Source organism: Pipistrellus hanaki, assembly GCF_964339955.1.
Source record: "Pipistrellus hanaki genome assembly, chromosome: 3".
NCBI classification, from domain to species: domain Eukaryota; kingdom Metazoa; phylum Chordata; class Mammalia; order Chiroptera; family Vespertilionidae; genus Pipistrellus; species Pipistrellus hanaki.
The window spans coordinates 28,879,088-28,901,080 of NC_140505.1; the positions used below are offsets into that span (position 1 = coordinate 28,879,088).

Sequence of the window (21,993 nt, forward strand, 5' to 3'; positions counted from 1 at the left end):
CTGGAGAGGATGAGTGGATCCTGACAAGCTTTAAAATGATTGTGCAGCTATCGTTTTGACATTCTCCCAGCTTGGTTTCTCAATGCAACCTGAAGTTCAGAAATGAGGCCTCGGGAACTATAGCAATGAGCTCACGGTTTGGAGAACCTTTCAAATTTTTCAGATGTGGTGATTCCTTTTTCTAAGTAAACTGTCATCCAACCCAATTTAAATTAGGTTATTAAGTAACTACATGATGCTAAAACCGATTTGGCTCAGTGGATAGAGCGTCAGCCTGCAGACTGAAAGGTCCCGGGTTCGATTCCGGTCAAGGGCATGTACCTTGGTTGCAGGCACAGCCCTAGTAGGGGGTGTGCAAGAGGCAGCTGATCGATGATACTCTCTCATCGATGTTTCTAATTCTCTATCCCTCTCTATTCCTCTCTGTAAAAAATCAATAAAATATATTTTTAAAATATTACATTGGCAAGGGACTTATGAGCTACAGCATATGATTAAAGGGGAGTATGACATTAAAAATATCAAAGAGCCTGGACTTTATTCAAGTTGGGAATTTTAAATAATTCATGGGTCTGGACATTCTGATCTCTAAATTGAAGCTATGTTTTATGGCATAAAGTCACCATAAAAGCTGTCTTCCTTAAAAATGACCAGAAAACTCATGCACTGGCTATTGTCTTCATCTAGAAGTAAGGGATGAACCAACACTCCAGATATCAAACAGAGAAACAAAAATAAGATTGCTTGATATTTGCATCTCATGAATAATGGTTTTCCAACAATTTGTATGTATCAGGCCAGATGTGAAACATCAAATTCTATAATAAAACAGGGAAGAACCAGCCAACTTCTTTGTGGTACATATGCTAATTATTACAGTAGTATTTATCAAGAACATATATACATTCAAACTCAAGAACTAATTTTTATGGTCTCTATAACATGGCTTTTTTGGACTGTATCCTTTTCTAAGGCTTCCGTTTTCATTTCAGAAGAATATTAATGCAAACTAAGAGATCTTTTTACAAGAGCTATAATATATTTGGTTATTTTAGTGTTAAGTCTAAAAAAGGGAGAAAAGACAACATAAAAACAACCTTACTAGAAATTTATTCCATTGAGCCTTTTGTTGATAATTGCATCTCTTTTTGCACAGCAATTTAACAGTGTGGAAAATTATACCTAATTTTGAACCATAATTGACACTGCAACTCAGGATATAGAAATCAGTCTAAGGACAAAAGTGTCTTATGTATCACCAACAATAGACAGGAAAGCATAAAATACATGTGTCTTACAGAAAGGCAACTCCATGGATAGCAGTCATTAAAATAACAGACTAAACAATTTAGACCTAAGAATCAAATGTAACTGTCACTTGCTAACTACTCTGATCTCCAATGGATAACTTTCTACAATAGCTTTCCATTCATTGCTATTCCCATTGTAAAAAGCTCAAAGATGATCACCCAAAAATTATTACAGAAAAATTATTAGCAACACTTATGGGGATTTCAAAATCAAAGATGGTTTAAAATGAGAGTGGTCTATTACTATATTGATGATTTCAATAACTTTCCTATTGAACAATGGCAGGTCCTTTTATTCAACAGCGTTTGAAGCATAATACATTAGTGTCATTTAACAATGATTTTTTAAAATGTATGTAAAGTTGTAATATCTTCTCCAAACAAAGAAACAAAGTCTCTATTGGGTTTCTACAATGTGTTAAGGCAGTGGTAGGCAAACCCGGGCCAGAGAGCACCATGCGGCTCTTTGGCCCCTTGAGTGTGGCTCTTCCAGAAAATACCACCTGTGGGCGTGCACGTACAGTGTGATTGACACTTCATGGCCCATGTGCAGAAGCCGGTTTTTGGCCTGGGCAAGTCTATTTTGAAGAAGTGGTTCTAACGCCAAGACACACTCAAGGGGCCAAAGAGCTGCATGTGGCTAAAGCTGTGGTTTGCTGACCACTATGTTACGGCAATAGTGTATTGCATGTGTTAAATGAACTATTAATTAAATAGTCCACTATAAACTGGATTTTGACCCAACCACTGCACTGAAACTACCCTAGATGAGAAGACCAATGACCTCCATGTTACCAAGCCCAATAGCGAATTTGTCATCTCTATTTACTGATCCTTTCAGCAGTACTTAATAATTTATCTTATCCTCGTCTTCATCATTCTTTTTTCACTTGGTTCCCAGGACATCTCATTCTCTTGGTTTCTCTCCTACTTTGGGAGGTGTTCCTTCTCGTCTCGTGTCTGGATCTTCCTCTTTTCCCTAAGCACCAAGGCATAGTCCCAAATCCTCTTTCCTGCTATATCAATTCACGATTTCATCAGGGTCGGGAGTTTTCAAGATCACCTATATGTTAATGTTCCCCAAATTGTTCCTTCAGTCCAGACATTTCATGAATCTCAAACTGCAATATCCAACCACAAACTCAACATCTCCATGAAGATGGCTAAGAGGCACTTCTAACTTTATATTTCCAGAACTGATTAGATCTTTCCTGCTCTAAGCTCCATCCTCAGCCTTCTCTATCTCATTCAATGCCAACTTCATCACTTTAGGGGTGTCGAACTCAATCAGAGAAGGGGCCAAAATCTAAAATCCAGCCTAAATCGCGGGCCGAATGGTTTACTGAACAGTCATAAACTGACAATGTCATAAACTGACAGTGGAGTGCAGTGATGACAGCACGGTGCGGGCCACATTGCAAGGTCTGGCGGGCTGGATTTGGCCCGCGGGCCTTGTGTTTGACACATGTGCTCTAGTTGTTCAAGCAAAAAATACTTGAAGTCGTTTTGAAATATATTCTTTCTCTCACACACATTTCCATCAGGAAATGGAACTTCCTTTAATGTTGACTGAAATTAGCCACTTATCATCACCTCAGCTTCTACTGCCTTTGGCTGGAAAAGCCTCCTAATTGAACTCTCAGCTTCGCCCTTGCCCTTATACAGTCCATCCTTAGCACAGCACTTGGCGAGTGATCTTGTCAGAACTGTAGTAAAGTCACCTCTCTTTCCAAAAGCTCTAATGTGCCCCCATCTCACTCAGAGTAGCTGCCACTGTCCATACATAGGCCCACAATATGAGAGATCTGACCCCAGTTACCTCTCTTCTCTGCTTCACTCTGCTAAGCCAAACTTACCACCTTGTTGTGTTTCAATCACATCACACCTGGTCCTGCCTCAGAGTCATTGCACTTACCAGTGTTCAGCCTGATATCCCCTGTGTTCAACCTCACACCATACTTTTTTCCATGGTAGAACATCATTGGCTCCATCCCCTCCTGTATGTCCCATGTTTCAGAGCTTCATACTCTTTTCTGCTGTCAAGTTTACTTTCTTATTTTTTTCTGAGCTTCAATACACGTATTCCCATCATAATTAATTTTAACCCCTGCATGCCCCACTCCAGGTAAACTCTATGGGTCAGTAGGGCCAAATGTTCATATTTTGATCACTGGACTTATACTTATATGAACATTAACCCAAATTTAATTGTTCTGTCTTTAACTTACTGCAGCTATGCCTTATATCAATAAAAAGCGATGTTTCCTTGAATTTAGAAATGTATTCACCACACTTAGCCATCATTTGTTTTGCTTAAAATTAAAATAAAAACATTATCCTGTAAGTTTCATTTCTAAAATCACATTGACAAATAAATACCAAAAAAAATCCCCTAAATTTGTAGAGAAAACATGCATAAGAAGGAAGCTTGAAAAAAACTATACCTATCTATCTATATTATATATATATATATATATATATATATATATATATATATATATATAATCAGTTTTCTCTGGGTGGTGACATAAGTGAATTGCATTTTCTTTTTTAATATATTTTATTAATTTTTTTTACAGAGAGGAAGGGAGAGGGAGATGAAGAGGGATAGAGCATTAGAAACATCAATGAAAGAGAAACATTGATCAGCTGTCTCCTGCACACCCCCTACTGGGAATGTGCCCGCAACCAAGGTACATGCCCTTGACCAGAATCAAACTTAGGACCCTTCAGTCCACAGGCCGACATTCTATCCACTGAGCCAAACCGGTTAAGGCATGCATTTTTCTCTGAATATTTATAGGCTTTCTAAAATGTTTACAATGAACATATATTACTATTATAATCAAAATACATTATTTAATTAAAGTAATTTCTATGTCTTAAAAATGAACTTACATTCTCCATTTAAGCAATATTTCTGAGTCAAGTATACTAACTTACCAGTGTCACTCCTTCATCGTTTTTCTCATTAACATTCCCCCCACATGATAAGAAGTGCTTGACGTCGGTTAACATACTCATGGGTCTCTGAAGCTTCATCTGGCGCAGGGAGGTCAGGTCCACTCCTGGGGAGAAAAGAGCCTTTCAGACAGAACGTAGAGTTGTTTCTCAGATGCTGGAGTGAAAACTGTTTCAGCTTATATTCGTCCAACGTGTTCGTCTTTGAAGCCCCTCTTCACTTTGAATTCTCACTCAAAGTGCTATAATTATTTCTCTAGCAAGCATTCTATTTCCAGCTAGAGTATGGTGTTGAATAATCTTCCTTATTATATCCCAAAATCAAGATAAGGTACCTTATATATGACAGGTTCACAATGGATATTGGCATTAGTATAAATCAACACACACTGCCCAAAGTATTTTAAAGTACCTAAATTAAATTACAAGAAAGGATAAAGATACAGTTTTCACTTTTTATGATTTTTCTGGCCAAAATAGTTGCAGCTAAAAGCAATCTATCTTGGAAAAGATTTTTAAAAATATGTTTTTGGGGGGAAATGGAAAGAATTTGAATACAGTGTGTAGTTTAATTAATAGTATGTATATGTGATACTGATTACTACCACTTGAATACATTTGATAATATCTCTGTAATGTTAGGTCTCAGAAGTTTCATCCCATGCGGTGAGGTCAGAGGTCTGTCTGCAAAACTGAGAGTACATTAACACATCAATTCCATCTGAGGCCTACCTTTACTTTCATTAACTGTCCCTTATCAGGTAATATTCTCTTTTTAACAATTTAACTTTTTATTTACTCTATTATCCAGTACGTATTAGGGGTATTCTATGGTGCTATTACAGAAAATTTTACCATTATGCTGACTCTGAATTGATCCATCTCATGATTTTAGCACAATAATCTCCAAAAAGCTCCTAGAAGTACATCTAACACCAATTTTGTCTCCATAGTAAGCTTCTTAAGAGAGCCAAGACTTATAGAAAGCAAAAGGGTTGAGTAGGCAAAGAAAGTTGGTTTGAGCAAAGATAAATAAGCATGTCCAAGACAAAAGGGCATTCTAACCCTCTACCAACCCCTTCTCTCAACCCTGACTACAGGCACAGTGTAGGACTGTCCAAGGCAAAAGGGATGCACTGTCACCCTGACTCTGGGTGATTCTGAAGAGGTTTGTTTAAGAACAGCATTTTGAATGAACGTTATTAAGCAGAATAAATAGATGAATTTATTTGTGGACTGATTAATCTGAGAGTCCTCTAAAGAATGAACAGGAATGGCTAGAGGTGAGAACACCAGTTTCCAAGACTGCCCTGGCTGGTTTTGCTCAGTGGTTAGAGTATAGGCCCTCACACCAAATTTTCTCAAATTCAATTCCTGGTCAAGGACATGTATTTGGTTTTCAGGTTCTATCCCTGGCCCTGGCCATTGTGCGTGTGGGAGGCAACCAATCCATGTGTCTCTCTCACTTCAACGTTTCTCTCTCTCACCCTCACCCCCTTCCACTCTCTCTAAAAGTCAACATGAAAAAATACCCTCAGGTAAGGATTAACAAAAATAATAATAAAATAAAAACAAAAAAGGAAGTCCAGAGTTTTCACTAAGATACTAATAGCAAAATTAGTGAGAGATACGGGCATAGTAGAGGTCAGATGTCAAGGAAGCAGACTCTGTCCGATTTGGTGACAATTAGATGTGAGGGATTTAGAAGATGAAAAGTGATGTTCAGATATTTGGGTTCCTGGCTGTTATGATAAAATATAGCATATATAGAGTGTATGAAAGGGTAAGTCCCATGTGCTTCAAATTTTTTGATATCCAAGTCAAGAGACTGAAATCTGTGCATACAAACCTGCAGGTCTTGAAAGATATCTAAGCTATAGGAGCATTCTTGGGAACAGGCAGGTGGGCACAACACAAGGAAGAGGGCAAGATAAGCCAGGGTAGTTTGGAGAGACAAAAAAAAAAAGATACTTGAAGACAAAGCCCTGGGAATTAACATTTTGGTATCTGGATGGACATGTGGCACATCCACAGAAAACTAAGTAGAAGCTGAAAGAGAAGGGGAAACTATGGAAAGGTCACTGCAGGTGAGAGAGTTTTCATAATACAGTGTGATCAAGGTCATCAACTGTCACAGAAACAAGGTACTAGAGAACAGAAAAGTGACCACTGGGCAGAGAACCAAAAAGGGGGACACATGGTGGTGGGGACATTCTCAGTGGATTGGTAGGAAGTGTGGGCTGAGTAGAAATTGGAAACTGAGAATAAAGGTGAGCTACTTTTTAAAAAAGATTGATTTGAAATGAAGGGAAAAGGGCAGAATGCAATGATATACTGTATGTTGAGCAAAGTTGTTTTTCTTCTCTCTCAGGGACTTGAATATATATATCTATGTATACATACACACAAAGATATACGTGCCCCTCCCCCCATGGTGAGCATCTATCTGTCCTGGACCACCTTGAGCTCTTCCTGCACTGCTTTCTCTCTGTGCTGCCTCATTTTATAATCGATTGATTTTCTTGAACACCAGCTGGTCTGCCTTACATTGGAGATCTAATATGCATCACATGCTCAATCAGCCCTCCGTGGCTGCCTCACTTTCCAGCCTGGATAGCTCAGGCGGTGAGCAGAGGTTAATTGTTGTCCCCAGGTATTGTGTATGTCAGTGGTGACAGTACAATTAGAACTTGTGACCAGTGATTTTCCATGTAATCAACTTGCTCACAACCTGAACTGCCTCCTGCCACATGTGACCCTGTGTGACAGCATGATAAGTACTCTGGTTTGAAACTGTTTGATGCATGTTGAAAATTCAAGGATTGCAGGTGCCTGGTTATAAGAATGCAGTGCTGAAACACTGGGCGCTAAATAACAATAAAAATCTCATCTCCTAATACTAAAAATTTCTAGGGACATCGGCCCATGCTGTCACAGCAGATATTTCTAAAAGGGCGCCAACAAGGGGAGAGCACATCAAATTAGATGGTGTTTACAGAAACTGTGGCAGCAGATATGATAAGTAGGCAAGACACTGTCAGAAATGGAACCAGATTGTGAATGAGGTGAGAGGGGGCAGATAGATGGGAAGGCAGAGGCCAGTGCCACAGCGGTGACAAATGGAAAACAGAGTTTAAGATTTAAGAGATATTACATTGAATTTGTTCCAGCAAACCTCGATTTATAAACTAACTGTGACAGCCATCACCGTGACAGATTTTCTCTGGACCATTCAGAGTCAGGACCTTTCTTTCTTTTATTTTTTTTTTTAATCACTTTTAAAGTAACCTCTCAAAGGAATATGCTTCTTTTTATTTCTATAGAATAGATAATACTGCTTTTGCAAATACTAAAGCTTTTTATGAAACAAAATCCTTTAATGAGTTGAAGAGATTTATAAGTAACTAGAGGCCGGGTGCATGAAAATCATGCAAGGGGTTTGGCCCTCACAGCCCCAGTTGCTGCCTTGGCCCTCACAATCCTGGATTCATCTGGAAGGTCATCCGGACAGTCGTCCAGAAGGTCATTTGGCTGTCTAGTCTAATTTGGATATTAGCTCTTTATTATACAGGATGTTAATTGTTTGGTAAATAAAGATAGTTAACTTTAATTTCCAAAGAGAAACATTCATCATGATGGCTGTTAAAATTCAGAACAGTAAGAAGAGCAGGAAAATATCATTTAGAAATGGCACAGTTAAATAAAAGACAGGTTCATGTCAATTTGGAATCATGTGACCACAGGTCAAATTCTGCAGATGTGCAAATAACAAAGCTTTCCAACATGGAATGCCCATAACTTTCAGCTCATTCCATTTAGAAGTAATTAGTCTCAAAATCATAGCAAGATGGGAAGAACGGAGGGTTTTCCTCAGGTGGGAGCAGGTAGGTACAAAGACTGAGCAGGTAGGTAGTATGAAGGACTGACTATACCACAGCGTCTGCACATGCTGCTCTGTCACCCAGGCCATGACTCAGTGACCTTCAGCAGCACAGCTAGGTTCACATTCACGCTAATGAAAATAACTGTTCTTACCTTGCTCTCAGAATTAATGAGACTTTTTTTTTAAGAACTCGTGGCTGCTAACTCCTAATTATTATTATTATTATAAGCCATCCTCAGAATAAACCCTTTGATACAAGCGATCTGGAGGAGGCAAAGAGCACAGAAAACAAAGAGGCAGATGTGTGGGCTTTTCTTAGAGGTGAGAATAGAGTTGCAAGCATGATGAGGCTCTTAAATTTTTTAAACCTTTTCTCTGACAAAAATATCATATTGGAAGGGATTATAATTTAATTGTTTTTATTTATTCCTAAACATCAGAGGGGGGGGGGAAATTAAAGAGGGGACCTACTTCTTTATGTTAATACCATATCAAGCTCAAGATTTCAAACACCTCTCACTTTGCCGATGTTGAACTTACTCATGAAATTATACACTGGGTCTGTGCAATTTAACTGTTCTGTGCCATTGAATACATCTGGGCCCTCAGCTGCATCTTTCCAGGCCAGCACCATGATTATGGGCATTCTTCTGACAACGTTTCTGTTTCCAAGTGTCACCAAGAGTGGATGCTGAGATGCGTGCAAACCGCCCTTGACTTATGCCCTCACTTGCCCACAGTAATAATTCTTAAGAGGACCATGGCTCCTAAGAGAATACACTTCACATGACCTCACTCTCATTAACTCAAAATTCATTTGTGCAGGTTCACTTCCTTTCTCCTCCCAGTGGAGAATAGATTATAATGACAAGCCCAGTCCCTCTAATTATGGATTTTAAATGCTTGTTAAAATGTTCCTTCATTGTGGGCCTCTAGAATTTCGCTGACTTGCAAAACTGCATTGTATTGCAGTAGGAAAGTGAAATATAGTGTAGAAACATAATTCATGTTATGCAATCTAGGGAAATCACATCAATAAGAAATCATGTAGAAAAAAAAACAAAATAAGTACACTTATAATGCCACCAACCTATCTCTTTGTCTATCTCTCTACAGTTTTTCAAAGCTCAGCCTACCCTTTTCATCCAGATAAGTCAATAGAACAGAGCTTGATTCTGTCCCTTCTACAGCATAATCCAGTGGTATATTTCCATTTACATCCTGGAGAAGGACATTGGCTCCAGCCTGTAAGTGAAAAGAACAAATATAACGGATGTATACTGTTAACATAGAAGGCAGGTCAATCCTTTCATTTCTAGATTAGTCAGAAAACATATACACAATAATTTACATCAGATACAATCCTATATAATACAAATTATTTTTATGACAAACGCATTAAATATTTTTGAGAAACTTTGACAGTCTAAAAATGTTCAACTGACCGTTGAGAAACCTAAGTCCCAACTACTTTTCCCCATCCCTCTTGCTAAATTCAAAAAATCCAATCCATGGCTGCTGAACCACTCAGGCCAGTGTGCTGGCTACCCCTACACAGCCTGCCTTGTTTCTCAAAATCCTATGTCTTCAGAGTCCAAAGGAATCACACTTGTATGACCTATGATCTTCTCCAAACTATTTTATAAAAATCTTTATGGTCCTTGTTCTCCAAGGAAACTCATATAAGAACTGTTCTCACACCATAATGTTTTTATAAGGTTTTTGTTTTTACAGAAACTTTTCTAAGACAAAGCATAATCTGTAGACATTAATAAATGAAATATATTAAAATTCTTACAAATCCTTTATCTTCAAAGAACCCTCCATCAAACATCTCTGAGCACACCTGCCCACCCTTTGCCATCTCAGCTCAAATACAATGATCAATGTGCTTTTTCTCTAAAAAACTTGGTCACATAAATTGTCACCATTGCTTTACATTATTTAATGAGTTCCATACAATTGATCAAGAATGGTTTACATATTTTCTCTAAGGGCATGACATGAACATGTTCCTAGTGTCCAAGATTTCCTATATGCCTACCCATAACATGCTGTTAAACTGAGGCCAAACAAATGCAAGTGTCCCCTTATTCTTTTTAGAGAATAGGCATCTGCATTGCAATATAAATATAGTTCATATAGTTAATATCCAAATTCATAACTTTACATAAAATGTCACATTCATAATTCAATATATTAAAATGTGGAGGTTTGCCTTGTATGTGATAGTGTGTGTGCATATATACATTTATAAATATCCTAAACCTTAGGTTTTCCAAAAGACTGCTTTAAATATATTATAAACAAACAAAAAAATTAGGCAAAAGTAGTATAATGTCCCATATCTTAGTATTTTCCAACCAAATAAGCTAAGCTGCTTACCTCACCATTTAGACTTTATTACATTACATATTCTAAACTCATAGAAAGATACCTCTTTATGTGAATGGATCAAGTTTATTTATTTCAGATTTATTCAGAACTTGAAAAGGAATTACTTGAGGCACTATACTGAAGTATATTTTGCTAATAATTCCATGTCTTTAGTCCCCAACCATGAGAATAAGATTTTACATAAGTACTCAAGTATCAATTATTAAAGAATCAATTAAGGTATAAACCAATAGGGTATTGTTACCAATTTTAATACTAGTATGTGGGAGATAATCAAGTTGTTCTTTTTCCCAATGCATATACATATCAGATAGACTCTTATCTACAGCAAACATCTGGGCACAAAGCAATGGGGAATCTAATTAAGAGCCATTTATTATCAATCACAACAAAAATAACTAGGAGAGCTACTTGAGAGAGGTGGGACACTTGGAGTGTCTATTCTTTCAGGAGTAATGAGGCTCTTTCAGAGAAAGCCTGAAAGTGAAACATGGTTCTGAATATTTTTTCTGGACACATTCATTGAAATTTCACCCCATTAATCATTCACTGGGCTGTGCTGCTAAATTACCAGGTATAATAATGCCCTGCACAGAGTTGGACTTTTCTAATCCCAGATCACATCTTATTCCTCTTTATATTCCCAACACTTATTACACTGCCTGGCACACACGAGGTACTAACAAAGATTTATTGAAATAAATGGAAAATAAGGAGCCAAACACTGAATTAAATTAATTATTAAAAATTGAAGCAAAGAAATATAATTTTCATAATCATTTTTTAAACTAAGTTTTCTGACCTTCCCTTTCAAGGGTATATAGATAATATTACAAAGTCACTATAAGCATATGTATGTTTCCTGCCTTCAATCTGTCCATATGGATGATGAAGGGAAGCAGAGATTGCCACCCCAAAGTTTGCCTTTGGGTATATTGTTTTTAAGATGATTATAAAGGAACAAAGGACTCAGGAAAAATCTTTCACATACCCTGCAATTGATGCAACAAATGTAGATAGGGGACCTGCTCCAGGAAGGAAGACAACATCACAAATAACTACAGTTTCATATAAACTCATGTGTGACAGGCAGAGAAGAACCTATCAAAACCCATTTTTCCAAGTTCTCTCTGATAAAGATGGCCCAGCAAACATTTATTTATCAAATATTTGCCTTCTGTCTTCCTATGAATTGCCTTTCTGCCCTTTGAAGTCCCAAACAACAACCACCCTTTTCCTGGGCTTTAGAATGATATATAAACCTCAGCTGCCCAATACTTCTTTAGGTCCCTATTCTTATGGCACCCTCGAATGTGCATAATAAACTTTGGATATTTTCTCCTGTGGATATGTCTCCATTAATTTGATTATTAGCTCAGATAGAAAAACTAAGAAAGTGAAGGAAATTTGTTTTTTAGCTCCACAATGACATTTATGAAAGTTAGCCTCCCTCCCTTCCTTCCTATGTCCCTCCCTTTCTCTTTCCTTTCCTCCCTCTCTTCTTTTTTGTTTGCTTTGTGGGCTAGAGTGCCCAATAGGCCCTGGTCCTAGTGCTCTGCACCCGCCACCCAGACCATCTGGTATTGATAGATGTCTATAGACAGGCTGGCCATGTGCAATAACAACACAGATCCTAAAGGATCCCTGGAGAAGCTGTATTTCTTCCATTAGAATCCTGAAATTGTGCATCTATTTAAACACACACACACACACACACACACACACACACACACACACACAACACCATTGATAAAACTCATAGCTGATTATTATTCTTAGACTGACTAACTTAGAAGTTAATGTGCAATTATAGTTGTTAATGGATCCCATTGGAAATAAGATGCTGATGACTTTCAAAGCAGGATGTTTCCTAAAAATGTCAGATTTTTCTTAATATCATCAGAATGGTCTCATTTCTAAATACAGAAAGGAAATGGCTTCAGGGATGGGAATGAGTAGCATTTATAAGGTATTGTGTTAGTACTAAACACACATACACACACACACTTTGAACCAATCAGGAACATAAAATGGATTTTCTCAACTTTGTAAAGTGAGAACTAACAAATAATTAAATTCAATAAAAAGATCACTCTTGACAATGTCAATTTTTAGTTTGAAAATTTGAAACATGTCCTAAAATACTATTTTTTCACTTCCAAGACATAACATTCATAAATATTTTTTTTTAAATGTTCTTTTTAAAATTTCAAATTTTATTCCATATGTAGGTGTCCACTATATGATTTTTCAGCTATAATTACAATATAAAAGCCTGAGAAAGTGCTCTAGAATCGGTGTGCATGTTAATTATATTGTCTCCTTGGATACATGCTCAGAATGAGGATGCCCACAGTAAACAGTGACTTTAATTTCCTCATGTGCTGGTTTGCACATTTGATTGTGTACACAGTTGTCTTATTTCAGGGCATGAGAATCAGGGCGAGTTGAGGATGTTAGACTAGATTTTCAAATATAGGACAAAGAATATCCAAACCTGCATTTATTTTATGGGACAATAGCTTTAGCAATCACTATATTAAATTAATAAATCTTAAGTAATATTTTAAAATTACTGAATGCTATTCTTTATAAAAACATATGATTAGGAATTGAGTGTGTAAAAAAGAATGCTGAGAGAATAGATGGAAGACATAAGGGTGTGTGTGTGTGTGTGTGTGTGTATACACCTTCTTGGTTTTACTTTCCTACATTTAATCAGCAGAGGTCAAATTTCTTACACTGACAGTAGTGATTATCTTTTGTTTAAATAAAACAAGAAATTCCAAATTAAGTTAAAGTAGCGTTAGTAAGAACAGCTCAAAAAAATACTATCTTTGTACAATACACAAGCTGAGGCAAGTTATTCAATATTGCTTCAGGAAAAATCAATCAATTACACAGTGATTGGGTTTCATCAGGGAAATGAAAGTAATCAATGTTATATATGCAAAATCAACAGAAACTTCTCAAATGTTTTCTGTAACTGGGGACTATTTAGTACCTACTGGGAGCCCTAAACACATTTCCTCTTTAATTATTCAAACTGGGAGGCTGTCTAACTTCCAATTCTTCCTAACTATGTCCTAGAGAGCTGAAAATGGAATTCAAATATATCATTCCTCGCAAATATAAATCTTATTTGCTGCCTATTAGGTGACATGAGAACAAATAAATATTCTTTTATAATATTTTATGTAACAATTTAGTGTCAGGGAATATACTTACCAACTGTTTGATTTAGTAATAATTCTCTAACACACTAATAATTAAATTTTCATGAAAGGTACTAAGGTCATTTTAATAAGCAAATTCTTTTTATATGCTAATTTTTTTGGTAACTTGTTAAATTTGATGCAATTTCAGGTTTACTCAAAGTTGTAAGAGTAGAACAAAAATTCCTGTATACCTGTGATGAGCTGAACTGCATCCCCCAAAAGAAATGTTGAAGCCCTAACCTCTAGTACCTATGAATGTGACCTTATTTGGAAATAGGATCATCCTATCTAATAAAGAGGGAATATGCTAATTGACCATCACACTCTCACAAAAGATGGTGGCACCCACAGCCACAAGATGGTGGCACCTATTCCCCTCAGCCCCACTGGGGCAGCAGGTGTGCAGCATGGCTGGGCCTACCCCAGGTGGGTCCTGCTGCTCCAGGAGCCTGCTTCTTGAGTCCCCCAGTCCCCTCAATGCCCCAGCCACCCAGGGCCAGCCCGAGGTGCAGGCAAGCCTCGGATGGCAGCTGCCAGCCAATGCCCAAAGTGCAGGCAAGCCTTGGATGGCAGCTGCCCAGCCACCCAGGGACTGGCTGAGGCTTGCACTGCCAGCAGTGGCAACAGCAGAGGTATGATAGAGGAGTCGCTTTCCCCTGATCGCCGGGTTGCTTCCTACCCCTGAGGGCTCCTGTACTGTGAGATGGGACAGGCCAGGTTGAGGGACTCCCCCTTCTCACTGGGCTTCTAGTTGTATATATAATTAGCTAAGTTAACATGATGCCATGCTGAAATAACCAATATAACTGGTGTCCTGTATTCAAAAATATTATTTTTTTCTTTTCTAAGACATGATATTCATAAATATCTTTTTTTAAAAGTGTCATCTGTACATTTTAGTCTTTTTTTGGAAGGTTTCAAAAAATGTTAGTTATTTTTTATTGTTACTTTATTACAACTGTCCCCACCCTTCCCCTTGTCCACCTCCATCCAGCCTCATTCTCGACCCTCTGGCCATCACCACACTGTTGACTGCATCTACGGGTTATGCATACATGTTCTTTGGCTTCATTCTACTGATACAAGCATCCATTATATAATTTTTCAGACACAGAGGAAAAAGATGGGCACATTGGAGTGATGTTGCTACAAACCAAGAAATGCTTGAGGCTTCCAGGAGAAGGAAGAGACAAAGAAGGACCCTCCATAGAGGTTTCAAAGAGAGTGAGGCCCTGCTGGCACCTTGATTTCAGATTCTGAATTCCAGAATTGTGAGACAACAAATTTCTGTTGTTTTAAGCCATTCCTTTTGTAGTACTTTATTATAGCAACCCTGGGAAATTAATATTCTTAATACTCTATCTTTTATCCAAGTTTACCAATTATTTATACTCTTCCCCCTCTATCCCCTTCCTTCTTCCTCTCTTTCTCTTTCCTGTATTTCTTCTGCATCACTTAAAGGTAAGTCAGAGATACCCTGTCCCTTTACCCCTAAATATTTTAGTATTTAGAACAAGAATATTCTATGGCACAAAAGTTATGAAAATCAGAAAATTTTAATGTTAATAAATGCTGACATTTAAATCATAGTCCATACACAAATGTCATTAATATTTCTAAATATATCCTTGATAGCTATTTCGCCTGACTGACTCAGGGTACTTTCCAGGGTCACCCAGTGCATTTAGTTGTCCTATTTCTTTATATATATATATAATTTTATATATAATTTTATATATATAATTTTATATATATATAATTTTTTATATATATATATAATTTATTTATTGATTTTTTTACAGAGGGAAGGGAGAGAGATAGAGAGCTAGAAACATCGATGAGAGAGAAACATCGACGAGTTGCCTCTTGCACACCCGCTACCGGGGATGTGCCCGCAACCAATGTACGTGCCCTTGACCGGAATCAAACCCGGGACCTTTCAGTCTGCAGACCGACGCTCTACCACTGAGCCAAACCAATTTCGGCTAGTTGCCCTATTTCTTAAGTGTCCTACAATTTAGAATAGTTCTTTTGCCTTTTGTTTTTTGTTTTTTTGTTTTGTTTTTTTTTGTTTAGGTCTTCTATGATGTGTCCTTACAATAAGACTTTTGGCAGGAAAAACACACAGGGGATGGCATGTTCTTCCCTCTGTGTCATATCAGAAGATACATGCTGTCCCTTTGTCCCATAACTTTTGTCACCTGGTTAAGGTGAATATTTTTTGTTCTGAAATGTAAATTTGCAGCAAAGAATCCATGAGTTCATGCTGATATTAATAAACAAACGAATACCTGAATCTGAGAGAAAAGAAAAAGCTTTTCCTTACAATATAATAGCAGCTGATAAATGTGGGAAAATGAGAAAGTTAGAACTGACCATTCAATATAGTAATAACTGATTCAGATGACAGTTACCTAGGAATACTAACACTAAAGCAAATGTCTGATAAGGAATAAAATATTTACTTAGTATTCAAATATGTTGCCTCAGGTATACATTTATGGCTATTCGTATTCCTTTTCTATATTATCTTGTCATGAACTTTGTCTACTTAAAAACAGGGTTGTGCTTTAGCCAGTTTTGCTCAATGGATAGAACATCAACCTGTGGACCGAAAGGCCGATTCTGGTCAAGGGCATATACCTACATTGCAGGCTCCTTCCCAGCACAGGGTCTGGTGGGGGCCCTTGCAGGAGGCAACCAATCAATGTGTTTCTCTTACCAGGGATATTTCTCTCTGTCTTTCTCTCACTCTTCCACTTTCTCTAAAAATCAATGGAAAAATATCCTCAGTGATAATGAAAAAAGTAATAATAATAAATAAATAAAAATAAAAAACAGAGTTGTGTTTTTGTTAATATGAAAAACTACTTATAATTTCTTAGCATAAACTCTTTAGAGTTCAGAGTAAAACTTCTAAAAACTAATCTATTTGAAATGCTGTTCAGATATGACAAATCATAATACAACTTAATTTGATTTCATTATTTTTCCCTCAAATATATATATATATAATTACATTACAAAAATTATTTATTTATATTTATTTGAAAAACTATAATGGAAAATATTCTATATTACATCCATATACTATAATGTTTAAAGGCACATTAGCATTTTTTAAAATATATTTAATGATTTTTTACAGAGAGGAAGGGAGAGGCATAGAGAGCTAGAAACATCGATGAGAAACATTGATTAGCTGTCTCCTGCACACCCCCCACTGGGGATGTGTCCAGAACCAATGTACATGCCCTTGACTGGAATTGAACCTGGGACGTTTCAGTCTGCAGACTGATGCTCTATCCACTGAGCCAAACTCATTTCGGTCACATTCGGTCACTAATGTCTCTTCCAAGTCCTGCACTAAATGCCAGTGAAGATTGTCCCCAAATTTTTCAAATTTATTTCACCAAAAATACCCAATTTGGGGATATGTAATAATAGTCATTGCTGAAATATTCATGAAGTCTCATATTAAACAGTAAAAGCTGCTATCCTACAAAAAAAAAATGCACATTCAAAAGAAGAATTTTAGATAAGAGATCTAAATAGAGCTTCTTATATGAAAGTCCACAAAATTTTAATTATGTATTTTTCACTATCTTGTATTCATTAAGTAGTGAGTTTGGTGAAACTATTGGAAAATTGAAAATAGAATATTAGAGAGCTGCAAAATAAAGATTCCAAAAGATAAGGGAGTGTTTGAGTTAGTGGGAGTAGAAAGCAGAGGAGATAGAAGAAGGAACTTCTCTTGGCATACTTGACAAAAAAAGAGGCTTCAGATGAGAAAAGCCTGGCTCTATGTGCAGGGTTACTGTTCACTGGTTTTTGTGTCCAAGATCAAACCACCTGATTCTGGCCTTCAGTTTGCAAAGTGGAGCCAACTGTTAGTATTTAAGTATCTTACAAATATCTTCAGCATAAGTCTATGCAGTACCCAGCCCAGTGCTTGATATCCAGTAGGCACTCAATAACTTGTATCTATACTAACAAAAGTATCAGGAAGAGAAAGACTACTGTATAAAATGAATTATTTGCAAACACAATCATAAACTATATAGTATAATAAATCATTCACCCTTCTCTGGCAGCACAATTTTTAGCTAACTTTAGAAATTAAAAGAATGATACAAAATGAAATAGTAGTTGAAGAGAGAAGGAAATTCAGGCCCTGGCTCCTTGAAATATTAAAGACTAGAGGCCTAGTGCACAAATTCATGCACAGGTGGGGTCTGGGTGGCCCAGCCCCAGTTGGGGCAGATCAGGGCTAGGCCTGTTGGAAGGAGGAGAGGGTGGGAGGTTGGCCGACCAGCCCACTCCAATCGGGGCCCAATCAGGGCCAGGCCAACTGGGGGGAGGGGTCTCACATGATTAGCCAGCGGGCCTGATCCCTGATTGGGATTGAAGGCCAATTGGGGGCCAGTGGCCTCAGAAGGGGCCATGGGTGGTTGGCTGGCTGGCCCTGCCCTCTACTGAGGCTGGGGGACATCAGGGGTGGGGTTATCCAGGGGAAGGGTCTGAGGGTTGATCAGGGTTGGCTGGCTGCAGGTTAGCTGGCTGGCCCCACTCTCTATTGGGATAGGGGGTGCCATTAGGGGCAGGACTGGCCAGAGGATAAGGGATGGCATTTGGCCACTGGCCTCACCCTAGATTGGGATAGGAGAGTCTGATTGGGGGTGGGCTAGCTGGGGAAGGAGCCACAGGAGGTTGGCAAGTGGCCCAACTCCAGATTGGGCCAGTTTGTGGCCACACTTGACATCATAATGACTCATCATTCGGCATTATGGTTGCTGGCTTTTTATATATATAGATGGTAGATGAGATTTGTTTACACTCCTTCACTCTTACTATCCAATATGTTTGACAAAACCAACAATGAGAAAATAAAATAATTTTAGTCAGAGGCATAAAATAATTATAAAATGTCATTCCCAAAATACACAGGCCAACATTAACATTTTTTCATGTAATCTTTGTAGCAGACCAGAAAAAAAATTACAGAATGACTTCTATTATTACTGGTATTAAAAAAAAATGCAACATGCCCTGAGATGTAGAAGGAAACACTTTATAAACCTGCATCTTAAAATCAAACCAAATGTGCTCCACTGGTGTGGCTCTGTTGATTGAGCATTATCCCCTGCAACAAGAGGGCACAGGTTCATATCCCTATGGGGACACCTGCCCAAGCTGTGGGCTCCATCCCCAGTACGGGGCTCCAAAAGGCAGAAGATTGATGTTTCTATCTATCTCTCTCTCTAAAATCAATAAAAACACATTTTAAAAAAAATAGATGTAACAAAATGCATTTATAAAATATTAAGTGGAAACTTACAGATACTTCTGAAAGAGATCTCAAAAAAAAGAGAAATGTGTCCAATTCATTTATTTCCAAATAAGTACCACTTAAGCTTTTAAAAGTCTGCCTTCCACCCACTGACTTAGGAAAGCATTGTGGAGCTTTCTCTATTGCTCACACCCAATTATATGAGAATAATAATAAAAAAAAATTCTCCCAATCCTGGTCTTGTCTTCAAGACAAATTCCAAAGAACTCCTAGACCTTCAAAATCAGAACAAAGACAGCAAACTGTTTTTATAAAAAGACAAGCAAATCAATGAGTCTCCCCCAAATGAAATGAAATCACTATAGAAAAAAGATAGTAAATACTGACTCAAAAGGGTAACCAAATGCAGTCAGAGTAACAGAAGCACATGGTCTTGTTTAGTAGCTACTCTCTCTATCCTGCATCATTTTATATTCGTTTTTATTATTGAATTGGGCAATTAGCAGGAATGTTATATTGTAAGAATTATTGAGAGTAACCCCTCTCATTCTGAAATATTTATGCCACCAAAGAGAACGAGTGAACAAACTCAAATCTCTCTAACCCTAGCCATTAAATCATGACCTCTTTCCCCAAACTCAGTTGAGACATCAGTCAGGGAGAGAAGCTGTCAGGTGGGGGGTGCACCTGCAAAAATCTGAAACCATAAACTACCCCTTAAAACCACTGGTGAACGGGCTGAGAAGAAAGGTCCCAAAGTCTTGGCATAGGCTGACCATATTATACTTCAGTTTGACCAACCAAAGGACAGTTGAGCTTCTGCCTGCCCACAATCATGAAAGAAGAGACCTGGAGGGGAAGCTTCATAGGTCTCTGGTCGTAAGCAGAGACTTTCCCACAGATCTCCACTATTTAAACAAAGAATGAAAACTGGAAGCATGTAGTTTTCTTTCGGGTTCTAGACTTGGGACATAACAGAGGAGGCCATATACTTGGAGAGTACACTTATTCATTAAGGAACTATGAATCAAGCCCTCATGATGATTAAAGTATACTTTGAGATTTTAATGATTGCAAATGTTTAGAGCAATAAACAATTTTAAACTTACTGCATTGCAAAATTTACAGTATAACTGTTATAACAGTCGCAATTATATTGGAAAACATTTTCACCGCTCCAACTGTAAACATCCTGAAGTGAGTAATTGCTACCTTGGAGCACTTAGGTATTTATGTGTAGCCTTGCTAATGCATTAAATGACAAACCATGAAAAGTAAACAAAATATGTAAGAAATAAAGGGAAATCATAGAATTCCAAGTGGCTAGGGTGTGAATAGCACTTACAATTATACTAAAGAAATCTCTACTTGTTGGCTTGACAAAGGTCTGACCTGATGACTTGATGATAAGAGGAGGTGGGTACATGGGCAGAGCGTATGTATCTAATGGGGTTGGGAGTATGTGTTTATACATTATAATTATGCAATGTTTATTAACCCAGCATTTTCTTGCACTTGCCTTATTTTATGGATTATTTGAGCATCTCACATATATACATTTTTTATTTTACATTATACATTATGCAGTTTTAAAAAATATTTTTAAAATTTGTGCCATATTTAAGCACCAGTGCTCAATAACTCTAATAATTTTCTAGTTTTAAAAAAATATTCTCTCTATAATTTTCTATTTCCAAGATTTTAAAAAGCTTTTCGGTTATTCAAGAATAAATCATTAAGACTGAAAAGTGATTCACTCAAAGTATGTCAGATTTTATTCCCTAAAAACCTTGACATCATATTTATTTTAATAAGTTCATATCCTAATATATATATAAAGAGCTAGGTGGCGTCATGACCGAAAGGGCGACCAGTCACCATGAAGTGCATGGAGCCCTCTCGGTCCCCCGTCTCCCCCAGTCCAAGCTGCTCACCATGAGGGGCAGCTGGCGGCAGGGATAGACTGAGGACTGTTGAGCGGCAGTGGAGGCTGCTTCACAGGGTGGCCTTGAGCTTAGCAGAGAAGTCACCCAGGTGGCAGGAAGTTTTGCAAAGCAGTCTTGGGGCAAGGGAGTTTCGCAGAGTAGGTGTGGGGATGGGGAAGCCTTGCAGAGCAGTGGCAGGGGCAGGGGGAGCCTTGTGGATCAGTAGAGCATCCCTGGGTGGGGAGCTTCATATAGCATCACAGGGCAGCAGAGGCCGTAAGACAGAGGCGAGGCTAGGCCCAGGGACCCTAACCGTGCATGATTTCGTGCATGTTGGGCTTTCAATATACGTATAAATATATATATACACTAGTAGCCCTGTGCACAAATCTATGCACCAGTAACTCACCAGTAGCTTGCTACCACCCTCCAGTAGCTCTCCACTTACTGCCCAGCCCTCCTGTAGTCCCCCCGTTTCCCCATCCCCTCCATCTCCCTCACAGCTTGCTTCCCTGCCCCCTCCTGTAGCTCTCTGCTGCCTGCTTGTAGCCAGTAGCTCTCTGTTGCCCTCCTGTAGCTCTCTGCCCACTGCCCCACACTCTTGTAGCTCCCTCCAACCCCTGACCCCCCATATCTTGCTATCCTCTCCTCTCCTGTAGCCCTCCGCCTCCCACTTATAACTTACAGCCCCACCCTCCTGCTGATCTGTGACCCAGTCATTACACAGTCATCATTATGCTTCATAGCTTAATGACCATTTGTAAATTACATCTTTAATATATAGGAGATATATATATATATATATATATATATATATATATATATATATATATATATATATTAGTATGTATTCTAGCATGTAGTATCAATACATCTGTGCTCTGAATAAATGCTTTTAAAATATCTTCAGAATCTACTCCATGGCTAGCCTGCTGAGAGAGGAACAATAGACTTTTCTCTGCTATTTTGCACAATGTGGTTTCATAGGGAATGGTCTCTGAATAACCTT

The 21,993-nt window shown here is 38.0% G+C and overlaps 1 protein-coding gene across 4 annotated transcripts in view; it reads right to left on the reverse strand.

Annotated features, from left to right (window-relative positions):
• MYO16 (myosin XVI) overlaps window positions 1-21,993 on the reverse strand; it is a 505,283-nt gene that overhangs the window by 324,772 nt on the left and 158,518 nt on the right. For all 4 annotated transcript variants that reach the window (XM_084879972.1, XM_084879970.1, XM_084879971.1 and 1 more), the window contains exons 5-6: window positions 9,291-9,399; window positions 4,254-4,378 (exon numbers count right to left, since the gene is read on the reverse strand). In XM_084879972.1, the coding sequence (XP_084736098.1) occupies window positions 4,254-4,378; window positions 9,291-9,399 (234 nt within the window). The remainder of the gene's footprint in view (window positions 1-4,253; window positions 4,379-9,290; window positions 9,400-21,993) is intronic.